The sequence below is a fragment of the Syngnathus floridae genome, chromosome 19 (assembly GCF_059516105.1).
Source record: "Syngnathus floridae isolate MCC-2025c chromosome 19, RoL_Sflo_1.0, whole genome shotgun sequence".
NCBI classification, from domain to species: domain Eukaryota; kingdom Metazoa; phylum Chordata; class Actinopteri; order Syngnathiformes; family Syngnathidae; genus Syngnathus; species Syngnathus floridae.
Window position 1 is genome coordinate 4,662,767 of NC_142431.1, and position 20,089 is coordinate 4,682,855.

A 20,089-nucleotide genomic window follows, 5' to 3' on the forward strand; every position below is an offset into this window, starting at 1 on the left:
AAATATGGCAAAAATAACAAACTGTACAATTTGATATTGTTACTTGCACAAAGTATTCATAGTAAATGTCTCAAACACACACGATAAAACTCACATATTATAGAAAATACTATATATGAGTTGTTGAAGCAAAGTAAAAACATAGTGGCGATTAGTATTAGAATCTTTAAAAAGTAAAGAACAGGACACGGACCAGAAATGATCGAGTTTTACATATCAATTCACCTGTAAGACACTGCGTTGCATCTTTTCTATCACAGATTCATTCTAGTAGGCAGAAAGATACGAAAATTATAATTTAATCTTAATTTGCATATTTTCCTTAGAATTTGCTGTGACGTGTGACGCACCCACAACTCCATCTCATTAATACATTTCAAAATTGTCAGCTGTCTTGAAACACTTTTTTTTTGTTCATACCTAATGTATATATTTATATATAGCCACATAAAATAAAAACGTTTCTCTACATTATGGTGACAAGTCGCGTGTTTCTCACGGTTTGTGCGTCAACGTCGTCGAGAAGGTAAATAACAGATTTGTATATTACAAGGACCGACCGAGTCGTCGTCGAATGATCCACGTGAAGCTGAACAGGTGGTTTATAGATCAGTTACCAACTGGCAACTTGTTCGCCGGCTAAATCTCACTGCAGTAATCCCTTGAGCTGCGAGGTGACATGGCTTGAAACTCTACGGGAATTTTCAGGAAATACAACAGGTGGACGAGCCCACGCAATACCCCGTGGACCACCGTAAGTGACTTTTATCAAACTTTCAAATATCAAGGTATGGTGGCGGAACACAGTCAGTTTCGTTCAAATGAACTAATTATGTGTAAAAATAGTTGCTTGTGTTCCTGTGAAGCTGTCGTTAGCGTCCTTGGCTAACTTAAAATGGCTGTTGAACTGTACTTCTACAATAGTCTTTAGTTGTGTGCGCTATATTGGTGACGCTTTTATTTTATTAACTTAGTCCTTCGTGGGGTGTAATTTATTCTTTTTTTTAAATTGCTGACAACGTGGTTTGACATACAGAAGAGCTCCCAGGCATGTACCTGCCTGGTGGCACCCCTTAGAAAATTTCGAAATTGTCAAATAATTTTTTTGTTTAATAGGTTAGACGGCATCATGGAAGACAACAAGCTCAATGACTCGAACGTAAAAGTCGCTGTTCGTGTGCGACCAATGAGCAGAAGAGGTGAGCTATACTAAAATGTCACACAGCCAGTACGTATTCATGATTTTATGTCCCCCGAAGATTTACAGGCATGTTTTGTACAGGTCCAGTCGGCAATTTCAATTATTTTCTCTTCGTCTAAATTGAGGGATTTGTTTGTTTTCTTTCTTGTTATTTGAAAAATATTTGTAGATTGAATTAAAATAAAGGCAAGTACAGAATGTTGATTTTACACCCCAACGTGACTTATTTACGTAGAAAATGACAGAAATCTATATTGAACTCGGAAATCCAGCAAATTGAAACATAAATAAACATGTATGAATGCATATTGCAGTTTGCTTGAGCCACTCAGACCTGTTAGAGCTCTCAATTCCTCGCTGTAGAAAATGAACAACTTTCAACCTCTGAAAAGAAAATATTCTCAAATTTATGTCATCCTTCCCTTCTTGAAGGTAGATTAATTACTGTTTGTTTTTGAAGCACAATAAGACTTTTGCAAACATCAGATTTCATTTTGGAAAACAATTATCAATATTTTTTTGTCATATTTTCTGACTTGTTGTTCCCAAAGCACTAACTGCATCATAATTAATTCATGGAAGCAGTAGTGCTCAGTTGAACCTTCATAGTTATGTAGTTAATACTCAATGTTATGCAAAATTCTTTAAAAAAATAATTTTGAAAGCAACCATAATGTGTTTAAACTGCTTTGTTAATAAAGTTGAGTTAAATAAAACAGCTGCACAACGTGCAAATGCTAGTGGTGAGGTTGGCTATCTTGTCCAGCAAAATCACGATTTATGTGCACCTTTGAAGGCACTTAATATTAAGGTTGAAATCCTATACCTAAGGATTAAGGAATATCTGTTGTTTGAAAGTCACAGTAGTGCTTGTGACTGCATTGGAATATTATGCTGACTTTTGACCTTGAGCAGTGGTCAGTTGATGTTATAAACAGTGTTACTGTCAAAAGACAGTTATACTTTGTCACAGTTTTAAAATGTTTAATATGCATCTTTCCAGAAAAAGACCTTGCTACAAAATGTGTGGTTGAAATGGAAGGGAACCAGACAATATTGAATCCTGCCATTGTGACTTTGAGCAAAGGAGACCCCCGGTAAGTGGGAAAAAAATGCTTGGGTTTTGAAACATTTGATTTCATATGCATGCAGTTGTTGGTTTGATGTACCTAACTCAGATATGGATTTTTTTTCTGAATACAAAAGGAATTTCCACTTTTTCTCGGCACTGGCAGCACGACATACAGGCTGTAACCAGCCTGTCTGGTTAACAGCCAATGTTTGGTGGAGAAGACTCATATCCCCCACCTACACAAGTCCTTCCTAGTCATGCTTCTCTTTACAAAGGGCGTGTCGCCTACTGCCCAGTCTTGTTTGTAAAGAAAGAAAAAAAAAAATTATCTTCTCCAAATTTAATACAAAAGCATATATGGATCTGGTGACTATTTTCATTTGCCTTTGTTTGATTTGAAAATTCAAATAATGCAAATTGTGCTTTGACTGACCTCGTTCCCAATAGATCATAGAATAAGATAATTTTTTTATGGGCACCCCTAAATATAACCTCATAAACATACGTATAGTAACATCTTAATGGGAATTTAAGGTTTGTTATGAATGTAGTTGACTTCTAAAAACATTGTCAGCCATGCATGTCAATGGCAAATTATAAAAGAGCCAAAAGAGGGCGCTATAGTGACTGGTATCGGCAGCATTTGCGAAAATCGATTTTGTGAAACAATGTATCCAACAGCTATCAAAACCTGGTATCGTTTTTTTGCACATTCATAGTGTGAATGATCCTCTGTCTGTATGTGTATGTGTACCTAATACAGTGGCCAGCAAAATCTATTTTTTGTTTTCTATCCCCAAGTTCCAGCCTGGCAGTTAATCAGAGTCAAATGGACGTTTCTGCAGGATTTTGACAGGTTGTCAGGTACCTTGTTTGATAAACAAGCCTGTCGATGGGATTTTGTCTATGAAAGCCCATTTTATTGAAAGAGAGATGCGTCTTGGAAAAATAGCCACGCAATGCATTTTTATTTGTGTGTCCCTTCTGCCCTAACATGCTTCAGCTCCGTCTTTTCCCCTTCGGGCATGATGTGAACAGGTTTTACCAGCTCTCTTCCGACTTCCACAAAGGGTCATACAGAAACAGAAGAGCAAGATTTTAATCAAAACACTGAACGGACCTCCTAATTAGCATCTCATTTGTCATTCGTCGCAAAATATGTGTCAAATAGTGCTTGGGTTATAAGGCAAGTCACTGAGTAGCCACTTTTCCAAGGTTTGTGCTTTGTCAGCTTGCTGCTTGACAGCTTGAGTTGAATTTGCTGCATAAGCCTCAGGGGATGTTAATATGTTACAGCACCCTTGGTACTCACAGCTAGCTACCAATATAGGTTTTGTCAGACGGGAGAGATTAATGCAGACCCTCTTACTGCTTTCATAACTTAGGAGGCCACCTATAAGTAGTGACGGTGACTCTAAATTTGCATTCTTTAACAATTTTTTGTTACTGGATGTGCTGGAAGCTGCCCTTGAAGTTAGGCTGTTATGTTTATCATCCCTTGAGGACAAGCGTACTAGAAATGGAACTATAATTGTTCTCTCTTATCTCGGTATGCTTTTGATAAGAACTTCTTTGAAGGATTTCAAAAATCTGTTTATTTGATCACAACCTGTCCTATCGCAACTCGGAAGCTCCATTTTAAGTACGTTGTCGTCCGACAAAGTGGTCCTGGAATGTCCTGTTGGAGTCATCTGGGTTAGCTGAGTTGATCATAATGGAGCATTGGCCTCCACATGGTTAGTCACCACCCGTACCTTCCTCCTCCTTCTCCTTTGGTGACTCCTTGGAGCTGGGATTCACTACAAGTTATCTTAGGAATGTCCTTGCCAGCCCAGGAGAGGACAGGACTTAATGTTGCTCTTTCACGGGCCAGCAAATCTCACACAGAGAGGCCTTGTTTTAGCCAATATGTGGCCAGGGCAACTTTGGCCGTTCGTCTTTTAAACCCCTAAATTGATATGTCTGCTTGCTTAAAGACTCTTTGTTGTACTTTTTTTTCTGTAGTACACTCAGAATGTGTCTAATGTACACTACTCGATGCTCAATTTAGTAGGTGGCGTTGCACATTCAAATAGAACCAAAATTGGAATTCTGCTGTTGAAAAGTATGTTTAATCTTAAAATATGTTATTAAAATTGTGATGGTAGTTGCTGTTTTACCGCAATGGCTTTTTTTTTTCTAGACTGATAATGTGAGGACAAGCATGTTCCAAAGCGTTATCACATGTACAAGACAATCTTTTCAAATATCTTTTGTCAACCATGTTTGTATAAAGTAGAAGCTTTTTAAGGAAATTAAATTCACTAGTCTTAATGGCTGTCAAAGTATAGATTAAAAATCACACAGTAACTGACATTCCAACAAACCATATTGTGACAATTCAAAAGAAATTTACATGAAAATGAGTAACATTCATCAGGCTGAGCATTAATATGAAAGTTAGTTCAATCTAATCTTGTTTTCTTTAAATTGAGATCTAATCTTTTCTGTCTCTTCTTTCTTGTCTTTCAGGAATCAGCCAAAGGTTAGTATTAAATCAAAATATGTCCCCTTTCAATAACTAAGTAGCTATGAAAATGTTAATCCCTTCCGTGACGTTTTTTTTTTTCCCTCAGGTTTTTGCTTATGATCACTGTTTCTGGTCCATGGATGAAACCCAGAAAGACAAGTTTGCAGGTTTGCTTTTTATCAGTTCTGTTTTTAGCTCGAGTGCCTGGTGACTCATTTCTTATACTTATCTCATCACAGAATGTTGGCTGAGCTCTGAACTATTTATGGAGTGAGGGAAAAGAAATGCACTGTTTTACTGCTAGGATGTAGTCACGTGGTTAACTGCAAAAATAAAGGGTAGAAAAATGCACCATTTCTATTTTCAGCTGTCTTTGTATCATCAGGTCACAAAAATTTCAGACAAATTCTCTGGAAAACATACATGATAATCGTTGTTGTGAGCGCTCCTCCTCGTTACCTTTGAAATTAGAAGTTTGTATTGTATTATACGAAATACAAGTGACGATTTTCCATGTTATTTGTTTATTTACGTGCTTACAGGTCAAGAAGTCGTGTTCCAGTGCCTTGGGGAGAGTTTGCTAGACAATGCCTTTATGGGCTACAATGCTTGCATCTTTGCTTATGGGCAAACAGGTAAGTACTCTATAACCCCATGAGGAAAATTTGTTTTTTTTATTTCTTAGATGAGGAAAAATGCAATTAAAGGTGGGTTAGGGTATTTCCTTAAAATGTAAAGGAGAGTATGTAAAATGTGCTAAATGAACCAAAAAGTATCTCACTTGATCGAACTTTATGATGATGATAGAACTTTATTCATCCCACAGCGGGGAAATTTACTTGTCACAGCAGCGTACAAGAGTGCAAGAATACAAGTCCCAAATTTATAAAAGGATAAATAACAAAATAATAAATAAAATGGGTATTACAATTGATCCAGAGACTATTATTGTGTTGATAGCAGTAAAGGTTTTACTGGAGTGTAATATAACTCCTGTAGGTTATTTTTGTATCACTACTGCCTTTCTGTGCTGTCAGACTGGACGAATGGTCTCTTATAATACTGAAGCATGATTCGACACATTTCCCCATTTCTCAGCCAGCAACCGCACTAAAGCAATGTTTTGTTTCATTTCAAATAACTAGTCCACAGTGTGTAGCAATTATATGTGCCCATCCAATGTATAATAGTCAAACATTACAAGTGGCCGTCATCAAGCATGCTTGAGCACAGCAAAGATAGCCAAGTCTAACACTGGTTCACTGGGCACACAGCAACAGAAGCAATTCTGGCTTTTAAGAGTGCATTCAAATGGCAAAATCAAACACCTTACTCCAGCTCCACCACGGTGCTCTATTCATACTGCACATGCGTCTAACTGCCGTTAAATGTATCTTCAGAAATGACTTTGCAGGCAACTATAAAAGTATGTCGTCAATTTCAATATAAAAAAACAAAAACATCCAAATAAAATGCTGAAAAGACAAGTATAAAACGTTTTCCTTACATTCCAAATGTGGACTGTGACATTAACTGTGTACGTTCAGGCTCCGGCAAGTCTTACACCATGATGGGGTCAGCAGAGCAGCCTGGTCTGATTCCTCGCCTCTGCAGCTCCTTGTTCTCCAGGACCATGCAGGAGGCTCGAGAGGGAGAGAGCTTCACTGTGGAAGTCTCCTACATGGAGATTTACAATGAGAAAGTCCGAGACCTGCTCGACCCTAAAGGGTGAGGAAAACCAATGACTCCAATGACAGGACTTGAACACCACATCTTTTTTCTCAAATATATTACGTGTGTGTGTCACACATGTATCACTTAAGGGAGTGTTGTATTGTATTTGGAAAGGCGCACCTTTCAACGATACTATTATTTGTATTTGTAGAAACCGTCAAGCACTAAGGGTAAGGGAGCACAACGTTTTAGGACCTTATGTTGATGGGCTGTCACGTCTGGCTGTGGCTAGCTACAAGGTAAAGCAGCGGTTAGCAAGTGTGGTTTCCTTTTAGATCATTTTTCTTATCATGAGAATATTGCTTCTCTGAAGACGTACTAAAACAGTCATAGTTGTTTGTCTTGATTTTGGCAGGACGTTGAATCTCTGATGTCAGAGGGAAATAAATCTCGCACCGTGGCCTCCACAAACATGAATGAAGAGAGCAGCCGATCTCATGCTGTGTTTAACATCATACTCACTCATACTCTAATGGACCTACAATCAGGGGTGAGATGCAGACACTCAGCTAAACCAGCTAAAAAGTCAAACTTCTTCAGCACTTCCTCCATTTCACTTTGGCCATGAATATACGTAGATGCTCATTTTTGATTATTCAGTATTGCACATAAGTTTGATTCTCTTTTTCAAATGCTTGAATATTTTAACAGTGCATTGTAACTGGTTTGTTTCCCTGTGCTGTTGTGTATTAGACACGTGGAGAGAAGGTAAGCAAGCTCAGTCTGGTGGACCTGGCAGGAAGTGAGCGTGCAGCAAAGACTGGGGCAGCTGGTGAAAGGCTGAAAGAAGGCAGCAACATTAACAAGTGAGAGAACTGCAACAGCAGTGCCACTTATGCTCATATCTTAAATGGGATGGAATGATCTCATTTGCTTTTGAATTAAAACATTCTCATCTTCTAAAATTTATTCGGTCAAGCTTAGTTTGATTGGCTTCAAATTTCCCATTTTCTTCAAATTTTCCAATATTTTCATGCAGTGACCCTCTCTCACTTCTGTCTCCTTCTAGATCTCTTAGCACATTGGGTTTGGTGATCTCAGCCTTGGCCGATCAAGGTGCAGGAAGGAACAGGAGCAAGTTTGTTCCTTACAGGGACTCTGTGCTCACCTGGCTGCTCAAGGTATTTAGAGAAAAATCACAGACAAATTCTTTACTTATTTTAATGCTCAGATGTGAATTTTTCTTTAAAAAAAATGTGCCATAAAATAACAGATTTTTACTGCATGTGCATTTGGTTTTGTCTCTGTTTTATTTTTTTTCTTCTCTACTTGAAAATGTAGTTTGTTGCAGTTCTTGTTTTTCCATATTTGATTCATAAATGTTGCTACTGGTGTTGACGATGCGGTGTCTGTAACTGCAGGACAGTTTGGGGGGGAACAGCCGCACGGCCATGGTGGCCACGATCAGCCCAGCAGCAGACAATTATGACGAGACTCTGTCCACCCTGCGTTATGCTGACCGGGCCAAAAGCATTGTCAACCACGCTGTGGTCAACGAAGACCCCAATGCCAGAATTATCAGGGAGCTGCGAGAGGAAGTAGAGAAACTGAAGGAGCAGCTCACAGAGGCTGAGGTTTTCTTGCTGTTTGACTTAAGTTTAATTGAAAACAAATCATTTGGTAACTAACTACAATGTTTTGTGAATGGCTGTAATGAAATGTACACACATGGACAAAATTAGTGGCATCCTTCCATCAGTGAGAATTTTCCAAAACACACATTATGAAACATTAGTTAGATTTCAAGGCATTCTGGAGCTAAATGTGCTGCTCAGTGTTAGAAAGCTTTTTTGGAGTCGAATAGCAGAATTTTGGGGGTACACCTAAACTGTCTTTTTTAATTTTTTCAAGCCTTGACCTAAATCCAGAAGGAGCTCAAACATACTCTAGTTGTCTCAGGTTTGTCTTAAGTGAAATCACTTAAGACGAACTTGAGACAACTGGCACAGATTGCTCAGTACCTCTTCACAAGTGCTCAAGTCTTGGTGAAAAGTACAGAGATTGCGTGATTGCTCTGAAATATTATGCATCAAAATATAAATGAGGCAGACGTGCTAAATTATGATTTATTTTTTATTTTATTTATTCTACTAATAATTTTTTTTGCGTGTATATACAGCATATTGATTTTTTTTTTCCCCTTAACAGACTACAGTCAGAAAAATGAATTAAAATGAAATCATGCTTTCAGTCTATGAAGGCCCCTGAGCTGAAGGAGAGGCTGGAGGAGTCCGAGAAACTAATCCAAGAGATGACGGTGACTTGGGAGGAGAAACTCAGGAAAACTGAGTCTATTGCACAAGTATGCTCTCGTTGCACAAGAAATAAGAATTTGTATAATTCTGGCATTAATAAATATTTTCTTCTGTAGGAGCGTCAGAGGCAGCTGGAGAGTTTGGGTATTTCCCTGCAGTCGTCTGGCATCAGAGTATTGGATGACAAGTGCTTCCTGGTCAACTTGAATGCTGACCCTGCCCTCAATGAACTGCTGGTCTACTATCTAAAGGTGCTGGACACACGCAGACACGTACAACATACAACCCTGACTAATATGTATATCATGTTTGCTACACACTATGTAGGAGCACACGCGTGTGGGCTCATCCAACTCACAGGACATCCAACTGTGTGGGATGGCCATCCAAGCCGAGCACTGCATCATCGATATCACCCAAAACGACGGTGTGGTGCTCACGCCTCACCGTAATGCTCGGTATGTAATAGAATAGCTTTTTCTATTGATTATTCCATTGATTAATTTAGTAATCGGATATAGTTTTAATGGCATTTAAGTGTTTAAAGAACAGTGTTTATTAAGTGTTTATTTGTTTACATCTTGTTTTTATTATTCTCTGAATGTTGTTTTTATGTTGGTCAATACCTCATTTTTTACTTCCTGATTTATTTAAATTATTGTTTCTTATTGTTTACAGGAAACATGAAATATTTTGTTTAATAAGTTTGAAGGGGTGGGTCTGTTGCGTAAAATTAGTCAAGTACTTTTTTGTGAACTATTTACTCTGAATTTTGCCATCTTATAAAATTTTTGGTGATGTCACTGACTGTACAATACATGGATCCGTAAATTAAATTGACAAGTGTAATTTTGCGACTTAAAGATGAAGTGCTGTTTCAGCAAGTGAAGAATCATCCAGCGGCAACTTCAAATCACCCCAATTGTTGTGCCAGGCGTTAATAGTGCGAAAGAGATGATTAAAACGTGATAGTTGATAAAGTTCTCTCTCCTGAAGGACATGGGTGAATGGCACCATGGTCACTGGTCCAGTGCACCTTCATCACGGAGACCGGATCTTGTGGGGAAACAACCATTTCTTCAGGTTGGTTTAAAATAATTTATTTACTTTACAAATGTAATATGCTTTATCTTCCTCTTGTTTTTTACCTGCTCACATCCACTTTGCACTCCAACAGGATCAATCTACCCAAGCATTTGGTCCATGCCGGGGGTGAGGAGGAGGAGGAGGAGGGAAGAGCTAAAGTAAAAACCTACTTAAGTACGGAGCAACTGGAGGTGGACCTTGATGCATCCAGCGATGTTTCTAGTGAAGTGGGCTTTGAATTTGCTCAAGCTGAAGTCATGATGAAAGGAATGGCCATTAACGGTGAGTGACATGGCTCGGCTTCTTGTTAGATTTGGGTCAGCATGAAACCACTACATCAAACTAAATACAACCTTTTTATTTATCAACAAAAAGTCATTTTAATTTATTATAACACGGACAGCCAACAGTAACTTAATTAGACTGAAGCTTCAATGTGCAGTAGTGTACTATACTCTACTCTGAATATAGCAATTGCAGTATCTGACTTTTACATCGTACATGAAGTTATTGATAATGTCCTCAACTTTGGTTGTACCTTCTCAGACCCCTTGCAGTCAGTGTTACAGACCCTTGAGAGGCAACATGAGGAAGAGAAACGCTGCGCCCTGGAGCGGCAGAGGCAAATGTACGAACAAGAGCTGCAGCAGCTTCGTCTGCGGCTCAACCCAGAGAAATCGCCCCATCTCCTCGACTTGTCGGGCTTACCAAATAGTACTGCTGCCACTGGAACATCACTAGTTCCCCACAAACGTATGAGGCGCTGGAGTGAAGACAGGTGAGAGCAGCTCAATGTGGATTTATTTTATTTTGAATATTAATTGAATAAAATCCACAAACATTGTATGCTTTTGTCATCAAGAGAGGCTATGATTACTCGAAGCCTTCGACGTCTAAAGGAGCAGATCGTTCGTGCCAACCTTCTAGCTCAGGAGGCCTGCTTTATTGCAGAGGAACTGAACAAAAGGACAGAGTACCTAGTGACTTTGCAGATACCAGCTGCCAATCTGGATGCCAACAGGAAGGTATGATAATTTAATTTGTATTTGTTAAGAAACCTGTCCAAAATAGCCATAAAATGTGGGGGTGCATCATAGACCAACATTAATTATTATCATTTTTTTTAATAGCGTGATGTGGTGCTGAGCGAGCCGGCCATTCAGGTTCGGCGTAAAGGGAGAGGGAAGCAGATCTGGGCAATGGAGAAGATGGAAAACAGGCTGGTGGATATGAGGGATCTTTACCAAGAATGGAAAGACTATGATGAAGACAACCCTGTGAGTCAGAAGAGTGAATCCACGGTGCTTAGACGCACAGTACACATCGAAAGCGATTTAGTTCAAGAGGCTCAATGAATCTCACTCGTGTGGTTCAAGTCCATGTAAAGTCAAAATGGAAAATGTATAATACATTTTACTCCCAGCGGAGTGTTGTTAAAAATAAATAAACCTTTTTTTTTTTTTTTTTAACACAGCTGATGCGGTCTTATTTCAAACGAGCCGACCCATTTTTTGATGAGCAGGAAAACCACAGTCTGATTGGAGTGGCCAATGTTTTCCTGGCATGCCTGTTCTATGATGTAAAACTGCAGTATGCAGTTCCCATCATCAACCAGAAGGGAGAGGTAGGACACTCCGGATTGTGTTTTCTTATTTTCCAGTCAGACATTTAAATCTGTTGCCAAAAACAAGAACTACAGTACGTCTGTCCTTCAGGTGGCGGGCCGACTTCATGTGGAGGTATGGCGAGAAATAGAAAGCTCAGACGGAGAAGGTTCAATACAAAGTAGCACTGATGGAGATGCACAAGAGCGTAAACTGAACTGCGTGGTGAGAACTTGAGAACTCTCTCACGTGGTGAGAGGTGTGTCTTGATGCAAATTGTTTGGAATGAGCAAATGAATAAACATCCTTTTATCTCCTCAGGTGAAAGTCCTTCAGGCTACCAGTCTTCCTCGTCACCTGTCTAACTTCGTCTTCTGCCAGTATCACTTTTGTGGACAGACAGAGCCAATGTTCATTCCTCCGGAATTAGGGCGGGCCCCCTCACCCTCTGCTTCCAAAGACCCTCAGTGCACCGTTATTTTTGACAGCTCCAAGGTGACGAAAGTGAAGCCTAAATCAAAATTGGATTATTATGAAATGGTTAATTTAAACTTCGTTTTGATTTTTTTTTTTTTTTTTAGGAATTTTCAGTGCCAGTGTCAGAGGACTTTTTGGAGTATTTGTCTGAGGGTGCAGTGGCTATCGGAGTGTATGGTCACAAACAGGACAGCCATCGGAGGAACTTGGCACTGTGGGACCTTGGTGTAATTCAAGCCAAAACCCGTTCACTCAGAGAGAGGTTTACAAGCACACCATTATTACATTCGTTAATAAATTACTTTGAGAAGTCCAAAATTCAGGAAAGGGATTACACTTGATAATAATTTCAGTTTTCATATACCTACACACTTCTCATGTTGAAGTAGCAAATGGATGGAGGATTACATTTATTAGAAATGTTTTTTTTTAGTTTTTCCCTTTTGCCTCCATCTTGGCAGGTGGAGCGAGGTGACTCGGCGAGTGGAGCTGTGGGTGCAGCTCATGGAGCTAAATGATGCAGGGCAGTTCACACCCGTCGAAATTCTTCCTGCAAAAGACGTAAGGACTGGAGGAATTTTTCAGCTTAGGCAGGTGTGTATTGTTTGAAAAGGTTCGTTTCGGTGTCATAGTGGTCTGAAAAATTCATCTCAGACATGTCTTTAACTCACTATGCCAAAACTACTCTTGTGAAACCTTGCCATTCAGGGCCAGTCTCGCCGAGTCCAGGTGGAGTTGCACTCCGTGCCAGACTCTGGCACAATGCCACTTATCTCCATCTCTATCCTCTCTGTGTCCATTGGAGACGTCAAGGTCCAAAATACACCGAAAGGCAGGGACTCAATGCTGGTAAGGGAAGATGATCATTTTAATAGCACAGTATTAGCATTATTTTAGGAAGAGGGCAACTGAGTTGATCTTTAGTGACGTGCCAAGCAACGTCCCCTTCCATCTGCACGTCCGCTGTTCATTATTTATATTTAAGAATTGATCTAAAAATATGTATTTTCAGGCTAGGGATGAAGAAATGGACAGTTACCAAGTAAGTGCTCAAAGTTTGCTCTTACAGATTAGCTAATGTTTTTGGCTAACCCATGAAAGTTTTTCTTGGTGAGCAGAACATCAAAAAGGCTATTTCTGATGTATTTTTGTGAAGGAAGAGGATTTGGAAAGAATGCGGGAACAGTGGCTGGCCGCACTCACTCAGCGTCAGGAGTATCTAGACCAGCAGTTGCAGAAAATCGTGTCCAAACAAGGTACCCATGTAGTAAAACACTCCTTTGTTTTATAGAAGAGTGAATCTTCCCACTTCTACTACCAATGAGCAGCACATCAACTTTTTTTGTTGTTGTAATTTTAATTGACAAGACATTTCAAGTTACCAGTAGAAACACTCACATTATCTCCGCTCTCTCATTACTAAACTGTGATTTCGCTTGTGTTTGTGCATACAGATAAGTCCGAAGACGATTTAGAAAGGGAGTCTCAGCTGCTGGAGTGCCGTCTGACACTCACTGAAGAACGCAATGCCGTTTTGGTGCCGTCAGCTGGCAGTGGCATTCCTGGAGCACCAGTTGAAAGGTGTGTGTGTCTTATTGGTGGTTTATTCAATACAACCAAACAATGGTACTTTTCTCTTATAGAGTTCCTGTACCAGGGATGGAAACACACATTCCTGTCCTGTTTCTGGATCTCAGTGGTTTGTGTCTTTAAATCTTCCAACAACATTGTCGTTCACTGAATTAATAGCGAATTCACTTCTTTAATGGTTTGGTCTGTAGCTGATGATTTCCAGTCGAACCTTTCTGCCCCTCTCGCCGGGGGTGTCGATGCATATCTTGCTGGGGAATATGAAGATGACTTCTTTGACCTTCACATTGTCAAACATGACGATTCAGAAGTAAGGTGACATGCACCAGTTCTGTTCTGCAAAACTGTTGTTGTTTTTTCAGTGTGATCGAAGAGTAATAAATTACTAAGGGGTTTAATTAATATTTGATGAAAGCATTTGTACATTTTCTCTGGTGTGTTGTCTAGGTAAAGGTGGAGGCATCCTGGGATTCAACAGTACACGATTGCCCTGAGCTCAGCCGTGTGGCATCTGGTGAGCAGAGGATCTACCTCACGGTCCGTGTCGTGGTTGAGTTGAGCCACCCTGCCCACATGCAACTGATTCTGAGGAAACGCATTTGTGTCAATGTCACTGGGAAAAAGGTAAGCTTTTTTTGTTGTTGTTTTTTTGTCAGCAGATTTACATCAACATTTCTAATTTAAGAACTTATTGTAGAACCCTTATTCACTGTATTTGTGTTGGTGATGTAGGGTTTTGCTCAGAGCCTTCTGAAGAGGATGTCCCAGCGCAGCACCATCCCAGGATGTGGTGTCACCTTTGAAATTGTCTCAAACATACCAGGAGTAAGTGTCTGCATTATAGCATTTTATATAGACCCAGAATATTCTTCCCTGAAAATTAAAATGCATGCTAATGAGAGCTGATAACGTATTTATATCACAAATAATACCTTTGCTCCCTCAGGATTTCCACGGGCCAGAAGACCGAGAGATGCTGGCCCGATTAGCCGCTAGCACAGATGATGACCAGTCAGGCGACAGTGAGGCAGCTATCGAGAAATACCTGCGTAGCGTCCTGGCTGTGGAGAACATCCTCACTCTAGACAAATTGCGACAGGTTGTGGCGTGGAGTGACTACACTGCGTATAAATGGACTGCCTGCCTAACTTAACATTTATGCATAGGAGGTAACAGTGAGGGAGCAACTAGCACTCAGAGGGAAAGTTCCCAGGCGCTGCCTCAGCTCGCCAAACGTTAATCGGGTAAGTGAGGCATCTCTGAGTAACTAACATCTTAATGGCCCTCTTGTGGTTCTCCTCACCCTTGGCCTTAACCACTGTCACTAAGTCTACCACGTGCTGCGCCTGCAATTCTCCACCCAGCTCTCAGTCGGCAATCTGGATGTGTTCTCTTCAACTCATAAACTCGGTGACTTCAAGGTGAGAAGCATTGTACTTCAGCTTCACCTAGTATTTTTGTTGTTCTTGAAAGGCTTCCGCATTGAAATTTCTCTTACTTGCTCGCAATGTTTTCAATAGGCTTTACACTAACAGGGTTTTGGAGCTAATCACAAATCAGCGACTTACTGATAACCAATCATTGATTCGAACAGATGATTGAGCCGATCGATTTCAACAATTTGTTAATTTACTATACAGTCGATCTGGTGAGTAATTTGTGACTGGCCCGACCCACAAATAGCCAAAATCGAATTATTATTGACACCCATTGAAATGCATTGGGAAAAATAAAAGGTTAAATCTCCTCCGGGTCCTAAAGGTCCTTTTCTTTTAAAAGATCTTGGTATCAGCACAATATTGAGCAAGTGTAGCCAATGTGGTGCTTGCAGGTCACCCATAGCAAACTGTTTGTGTCTGTGCAGGGTTGGGAGAGTCACCAGGACCTCTCTGCTGCTTCTGCTCAGTCCAGGCGCACATTGCCCAGCTCCATATCGCACAGCCTGACCCCAGACGCAGGTGCGACTTAGCAAATGAGCTTCTTGTAATGGCAAATTGTCCTTCATTGGTTCTTATCACCTCTTCTCTACCAACCTTTTGTTAGCTTTTCTACAACACGTTTTTAGGCTCTCTTCTATCTTGTCTTTTTTCAGTGAAGGCTGTTCCTAATCTCCTGAAGTCATTGATTTCTGGTGGAAAAGAAGATAGTGAAGAACAGGCGACTGTCCATCAACAGGTAGTCTCCAGTTCGGGATTTATTTTACTCTTTAATTTGGGATTTCAAGTTCATCACCACATTCAAGATATAAAATATATTGTGGAAACGTTACTTTAGAATTTACTGACCAATATCAGAGAGGGGAAAAATGGATACTATAATTCACTCACTATAATTCTTGATCCTAGGTATTTCGACCAAAAAAAAAAAAGGCAATGCATTAGTTGGGGCCAATGAAACACACTGTCAACCTGATGACTGAGTCATGTACCACCAAGTTTTATAATTTAGCGTGAGCTATTTAGAAATGCAAAGTAGCACCACTTAACGGTGCAAATGATTGATGGGTTGCATAATGTGTTTTATGATGTGCTGTTTGCCATGAAAGCTTGTTCCAAACAACCCCCAATGAGACAGGAGCACACTGTGTAAAAAGAGCGGTAATTAGGAGCAGGTGAACGTTATGTTTGTTCCATCGAGAAGCACGAGTCAAAGCTCTTCACTGCGGTACAAAACACGACAGCACTCCTGTTGTCTGATGAGCACCTTAAGCCACAGTTTGTGGCTTCTCTCCACGGCCCACGGAGGGAAGCTAATCAAGGAAATCATGTGCAGTGGAAACAAAGATTGCCAATGTCGTGGTTGAGGCACCTAAGACTTTAACCAGGTTGTGTTGTAAAACACACAATAAAATAGTCTGTAAAGAAATAAACTGGTCTTACGAAATGTAATTCAGCCGTAAGTCACATTCCATATCGTACAACTTGATAAGCATTTGAGTTTGGTTGTAGCGTAGGTTCCGCTTTACATAGAGCTGTCAAAATGAATCGGTTAATTGACAAGTAATCGGTTATCAAATTAATCGACCGCTGTTTTAGGAATCGAGTAATCGTTTTGAGCCATATTTAACTGTCCAAATCTTCTCATATCGGCTTTTCAACAGTATCCATTCATTCAATTTTTTTCGTTTCTCTTTCATGCAAATAGGTTGTTTGTCTTTTGCGTTTAATCAAAACCAGACATTTGCAAACGTCTGCTTTTACTTTGGAAAAGTATAACGGCACAATTAACTGAATCAGTTTGGTGAGTAAAACATTAATCGCTCTTGTGTGATAAACATGATAAGCAGGAAATGAGAGGTGGGGACTAATACATGGAAAATAAAGTTTTGTCCAATTCATTGAGTGACTAATCGATTCTAAAAAAATATTCGATATTGACAGCTTTAGCTGTGCAGTATTTCAAAGTGGCATCTTGGATGTGTTGCATGTGTCAACTTTCAGGTTGGCTGTCCTGAGCCCCAGCAGGACAGGATAGATGTGTTTGACCTACTCTCTACTATCCATGTACGTTGTGTTGCTTCGTTCTTAGTTCGCATCTGCTGCATGGAAAATGATTGCTCAGATTGCCATGAATGCATTAAATTCTTTTATCAGCTTGTGTGCTGCCTCAGAATATAACTTTTAGGACTTCCACCCCAAAAAAGCTCCAGATTTTGAGATTGTGATATTATTCATGGTGTTCATTGAGGGGAAAAAAATAATTTTAAAAGCCAATGGCACAATATTTCATCAGCTAACAACTCACGTCGAGTGGCAGTACAAGAGAACTGGATGAACGATCATGGGTGCAATTATAATTACACTGCTATTATCCTGATTGTTTTAGCGTGATTGTCTGTTTGAGGGATCTGATAAACAAATATTTGTCTCCTACCACCATCTTCACCGCTAATCAGTACACTAAATACACGTTTCTCTTTTGTGAAACTTGAAAATCCAGACCTCATTACATGGATGAAAAGCACAGGCCTCAAATAATGAAACAGATGGCCTGGTTAGCTATCCCACTTTCAATTTCTTTGAGGCTGTGTGATTTCACTATCTGTCTTACTGATCACACATGAACTTTCTTCCCCAGGCTCTATTTTGGTATTACCAGCTCACTGATGCCTGATCCATGATTTTGTCACAGCGGTAAATTGCTCGGGCATGCGCTTTGAAAGACATTTCGAACATGAGCAGGTGGAGAGAGGTTAAAATAGAAGTCCACTCATGAGTCTACCGAGAGACCTGTTGGAAAAACAGAAGTCAAGTCTTTAAAATTGCTCCTCTGTTGCAGAATGTGCCTCGTATCATGGTGCAGTCAGCCAGTGTTGAAGAGGGAATGAACACATATCGGCAAGTAAGTCGGAGTGTGCGTTATTTACGACTGATGATTGTATGTGTCAATGCAGATTGGAGAATTCTGCTTGAGTGCTTTGCAATAACTTTGATATTTTTCCATGGTTACCCTTTAGGTTCCTCCTGAGGAAATCAGCCCTCCTGCCATCCACCAGGAGAGTCCCAGATTAGTGCCTCTCCCCCCACCAATCATCCCAGAGACAGAAGACTCCACCCAGAGCTCCATGAGCGAAGCGTCAAGCGGTTACATTTCAACGAGTATCTCCACAGCGACGCTTTCTGACGTCTACACGTTGAGCTGGGACCATCCTCCGTCGTCAGGCCAAAAAGCTGATAGCTACGAGGCCGTGACAGATGAAGAAGAAAGTAAAGTGATACAGAGACTTTCCTTGGAATCTGACGGTGGCTCTGGATATGAACCTCAAGAGTTTTTCCAGGTAGCTACGGAAAACACCAACCTACCGCAGTCCAAACCAAATCACAATTCATCTGATTTAAATCAACAGAAACCAAATCCATCTCTTGTCCAGGAAGTCGAAGCCCCTTCTCTACGCGTAGACTCCGACATTCCACCAACAACAGTGCATTTAGAACACCACTCAATGGAATCGGCACAATCAGACAGTGAGCTGTCACTGACAAATTCATTTATAGTCCAAGTGCAACAACCAACAGACTCAAAACCAAAGACCTCTGTGACAGGAGAAGTTCAAATGAATACGAAAGAATCAACTAAAGCAATTCAAGAAGTGGTAAAGAAGAATGAACAATCCAAATTGGAAGAGCCTGCCCAAATGTCCTCTGAACCGTCTATCGTCCCACTGGGGGATTCTGATCCACTAGCTTGTCCTCAGGAAAAATCCCCTTTGAAGAACACCAGTGGTCCTGCCATATCAACATCCAGCGATAAGGTCCACCTAGAAAACCTTGACGCCTCAGCAGAACCCAACGTGCAACCCTCCGAATCTGCAGCAGCAGTCAAGCCTTTCAAGATCCAGAAAGTCCAGTCATCAGACCTCAAGTCCTTCCAACGGATACTCGGTGACTCGGACGGGGAGCCTGTTCAGACCGACACCGGCGCCTCTTCAAAATCGGACTCTAATCTGGCAGAGCCCTTGGAGCTCATTTTAGATTGCGAGGAAGGCGAGGCAGCTTCCGCAGTCACTCTTCCCGACTGGATAAAAGAAGGGGAATTTGTCACTGTAGGGACCAATAAAAAAGGCATCGTGCGCTACGTGGGACCCACAGACTTTGCTGAGGGCATGTGGGTGGGAGTGGAACTTGAGGTACCTGCAGGTGAGTAGAAAATGTCCCAAAGTAAATTTGCCTTTTGTTTTATTGACCAGTTAGAATTCATAAAACCTCTTAGAGGACAAGAGCGGTGCCTCGCAATACTCCACCCCTTCCAGAAAAACAAAAGCACTAATCTTGACCTTGTAGTCATCATATTTGTGTCGTTTACCAGGAAAGAATGACGGCTCCGTAGGCGGGAAGCACTACTTCCACTGCAATCCAGGTTACGGAGTGCTAGTCCGGCCGGACAGGGTGACCCGGGGTGCCGGCAAACGCCGACGACAGCAACAGAAGCGCCGCAGCGCCAACTTGTCCGGATCAGCTCCAAACCTGGCGGCGCTCACTGCTATGGCTAAAGGTGCATCATCGTCTCGCAATATTGCCGAAGACCATAAAAATTCTTGACAGGAGAGAACGAGAAGCCTCAGATGTGCAGATTTGGCTTGCAAGTGTTTTCTACATCACATATTTGATGTTAAATGTCTTTCTACGTGTGGAGATATGACCCATTTCTCCCAGTTTTCATTCAATGCTGGATGTGTTCACTTGAACACTTTGTAATGCTACATGCCAAGTAAGTAACTGTTTTTGCATTAACAGTTATATACTGAATTTAGAATCTTAAGGTGGCTTCATGGAAAAGGTTTGCTGCTTTAGGGTTATGTTTTCTATAATTACTTTTAAGCATTTTTAATGTTTTTTTTGGGGGGGGCGTACTGATCTTTGTGTGCCTTGATTGTTTGGAAGTCACCAATTGTGCAAAGCTTTTTAACGTCATTTAAAAAAAATAAAAAAATAGTCTCAGATTTTGTGATATAACATAAATTGTCATTTTCTGATACAAAACAATCATGTTTTATCCCCAGAGGGCAATTAAAAGATTTAAAAGCACAGAGCATCCAATTTGAAGTCACAAATAAAAATCCAT

The 20,089-nt window shown here is 40.5% G+C and overlaps 1 protein-coding gene across 3 annotated transcripts; it reads left to right on the forward strand.

Annotated features, from left to right (window-relative positions):
* The first annotated feature begins 615 nt into the window (after nt 1–615).
* On the forward strand, nt 616–19,967 carry LOC148381755 (kinesin-like protein KIF13B). Of its 3 annotated transcripts, XM_088360972.1 has the most exons (42): nt 617–754; nt 1,117–1,199; nt 2,205–2,298; nt 4,785–4,797; nt 4,889–4,949; nt 5,325–5,417; nt 6,330–6,510; nt 6,668–6,755; nt 6,872–7,006; nt 7,210–7,322; nt 7,526–7,637; nt 7,878–8,090; nt 8,708–8,818; nt 8,888–9,022; nt 9,099–9,229; nt 9,768–9,854; nt 9,949–10,139; nt 10,404–10,635; nt 10,720–10,882; nt 10,988–11,134; nt 11,332–11,481; nt 11,573–11,686; nt 11,783–11,956; nt 12,043–12,200; nt 12,400–12,532; nt 12,647–12,787; nt 12,951–12,980; nt 13,095–13,194; nt 13,393–13,519; nt 13,582–13,637; nt 13,720–13,838; nt 13,976–14,152; nt 14,261–14,353; nt 14,475–14,627; nt 14,695–14,772; nt 14,893–14,949; nt 15,393–15,486; nt 15,621–15,703; nt 16,969–17,031; nt 17,807–17,869; nt 17,985–19,164; nt 19,334–19,967. In XM_088360972.1, exons 2-42 carry the CDS (start codon nt 1,130–1,132, stop codon nt 19,564–19,566), a joined length of 5,946 nt encoding a protein of 1,981 aa, XP_088217098.1. In that variant the 5' UTR covers nt 617–754; nt 1,117–1,129; the 3' UTR covers nt 19,567–19,967. The 3 variants fall into 3 exon arrangements, with proteins under 3 accessions (XP_088217097.1, XP_088217096.1, XP_088217098.1); XM_088360971.1 differs by lacking the exon at nt 16,969–17,031 and having other exon boundaries at nt 616–754; XM_088360970.1 differs by lacking the exon at nt 14,893–14,949 and having other exon boundaries at nt 616–754.
* The last annotated feature ends 122 nt before the right edge of the window (nt 19,968–20,089 follow it).